At 64.4% G+C, this 2,615-nt stretch overlaps 1 protein-coding gene across 1 annotated transcript; it reads right to left on the reverse strand.

Annotated features, from left to right (window-relative positions):
- Positions 1 to 209: 209 nt before the first annotated feature.
- On the reverse strand, positions 210 to 2,031 carry KCNF1 (potassium voltage-gated channel modifier subfamily F member 1). Its single transcript, XM_025261553.2, has one exon. The coding sequence runs from the start codon at positions 2,016 to 2,018 to the stop codon at positions 531 to 533; it is 1,488 nt and encodes a 495-aa protein (XP_025117338.1). The 5' UTR covers positions 2,019 to 2,031; the 3' UTR covers positions 210 to 530.
- Positions 2,032 to 2,615: the final 584 nt, after the last annotated feature.

Raw genomic sequence — 2,615 nt, forward strand, 5'->3', positions numbered from 1 at the left:
TGGAATGTGACAAGGCTCCCTGGGCTGAACCCTGAGTATTAGCCCTTCTTTAATTAGCCTTTAACTAAAAATAATGCCCCCCACCACCTGGGCTGTGCACCTACTTCCCCAGAGGGGCTGAACCACATCTGGGAGTTGAAAGAGGGGTGCTGGGTCGGGGAGTGGGGAACAGCCAGCCTGTGAGACAGAACCTAGAAGATAGGCAGGTGCAGAGAGCTGGAGGCTTTATTGAAGGAGATACAGAACCGGGTGAGGGCTCTTGCCATCAACCAGACCATGGCCTCCATCATCCCCACACTGTCAGGGACTCCTGGACACCTGTCCGTCTCCCTCCCCTGCCCCTGGACAACACAAAGGGAATCTTACCCCAGACTCATCAGAGGTGCCCAAGGGGGCCTCCAGAGTTCTGTTCAGGAGTGGGTAGGGAGGGGACAAAGGACAGCCCCTCCCGGGCAGTCATGGACAGTCCCATCACACCGGTCCATCCATCTCTCCACCAGCCGGCCTGTCTGTGCCTGAGTCGGCCCCCATCACTTGCAGCTCTGGAGCCGGGTCCTATGGTGCTTTTCCTCCGTCAGCAGGGGGATGAAGGTGTCGCTGTGGGACAGCTTCAGCCGGCTGCTCCAGCTCGGGTCCTCCTTCCCGGCGGGCTCCGGCGGTGGGAGGTGGTCCAGGTCACCGCGGGAGCCCCCTGCCTTGCCCTCACCAGCAGTGCCGGAGTTGAGCTCCATCAGCTCCAGCTCGTGCCTGGCCGCTGTCTCCAGGACTCGCTGCTTGTTGTAGTATCTGACAAAGTTGTTGATGATGGGATGAATGGGCAGGGCAATGGCAATGACCCCACACAGGAAGCTGATGGCCGCATTGAGCTTGCCCAGGGTGGTCTTGGGGTAGATGTCACCGTAGCCCACCGTGGTCATGGTGATGATGGCCCACCAGAAGGACTGGGGGATGCTCTTAAACAGGGTCTCTGGGTGGCTCTGCTCCATGGTGTAGCCCAGGGCAGAGAAGACAAAGATGCCCACGGCCAGGTACATGAGCAGCAGCCCTAGTTCCTTGAAGCTGCGCTTGAGGGCGTAGGTGAGGGTCTGCAGCCCGGAGGAGTGGCGCGCTAGCTTGAAGATGCGGGCGATGCGCATGATCCGTAGGGCCTGCACCGCCTGCTGCACGTTGGTCAGCTCCATCATGCGGGCGCCCAGGTGTGTGAGCGTGAGGCTCACGTAGAACGGGAGGATGGCCAGCACGTCCACGATGTTCATGAAGGACAGGGCGAAGTGCAGCTTGTTGGGCGAAGAGAAGAGGCGCAGCAGGTACTCCAGCGTGAACCAGCCGATGCACGCGGTCTCCACGTTCTCCAGCGTCGGGTGCTCCACGCGGTTGCCCTCGGCGTCCAGGACCTGCAGCTCTGGTATGGTGCCCATGCACATGACCACCGACGAGACGAGGATGAGCAGGAAGGACAGCACGGCCACCACGCGCGCCGGACACGAGGACTCGGGCTTCTCCAGGAACTTCCAGACGCACTTCTGGCAGCGTTGCCAGCGGCCCTCCGCCGTGTCCACGCCCAGGTCGTCCAGGATGAGCTGCACGCGGCGCGCGATCTCCTCCAGCTCCTCACGCTTCTCGCTCAGGTGGCTCTTGCAGCAGTCGTCTAGGAACTTGAGGTCCACCTTCCAGAAGTCCATCTCGTTCTTGAAGCAGATGGGACAGATGCCCTTCTTCATGTGCACCTCCCCGAAGTAGTAGACCTCAATGACACACTTGAAGGCATCCGGGTCCCTGTCGAAGTAGAACTCGCGCTTCCCGGGGTCGTAGTCGTCGCACAGGGAGAAGATGGTGTCGTAGCCTCCGGCCAAGCAGTGGATGAGCTCGGCCAGCCGGGTCTCGGGGTACCGGCTCAGGAGGTCTCCGTACAGCACCTGCCGCACGCCCCCCACGTTGACCACGATCTCGATGTCGTCGTCCGCCCGGGAGTCCTGGCTACCCGGCTCCGGGAGGCTGCGCTCCCCGGTCCCGTCCATTCTCCTGGCGTGTGCCCGAGCGGCCTCGGCTCCGCGCCCTGCAGCCGCCGCAGGGTCGGAGGGTCCCACCGGTGCGCAGACCCAGGGGAAGCCTGGCCGGCGCCCGCCTGCCTGGAAGCGCGGTCACAACCGGCGGCTGCGGGCTGGGGCGCGCCGCGGGGGAGGCATGCACCCGGCGGCGGGGGTCCCGGCGGGCATCCGGGCTCTGGGGGCGCGCCGGCGGTGCGGGGCGGTGTGTGGCGGGGTCGGTTCTCGCGACCACCTGCCTCGCCCCGAGCACTCACCCCGGCTCCCGGGTGCGGCGATCCGCCGCTTCGGCTCGGCCTCTTGCAGGAGTGGGGTCCCCCTCGTGGGCGGCAGGCAGAGTCCTGGGTCCCCGAGCGCGCGGGTCCCCGCGTGCGCCCCCGGCGCGAGACGGGTCCCGTCGCTGCCGGACCCACACCGCCCGCCGAGGTGTGCGGAGAGCGAACTTGGGCTTGCTTTGCCCAAGCCGTTTCTAAACACAATAGGAATTCCAGCCTGACGTCAAGAGCTTTTCAGACTGTACCCTCTTCTGGTGAAATTCTGCAAGGCACGCGCGGCAGCGGCAGGGGAATG

Source organism: Bubalus bubalis, chromosome 12 (genome assembly GCF_019923935.1).
Source record: "Bubalus bubalis isolate 160015118507 breed Murrah chromosome 12, NDDB_SH_1, whole genome shotgun sequence".
Lineage (NCBI taxonomy): Eukaryota > Metazoa > Chordata > Mammalia > Artiodactyla > Bovidae > Bubalus > Bubalus bubalis.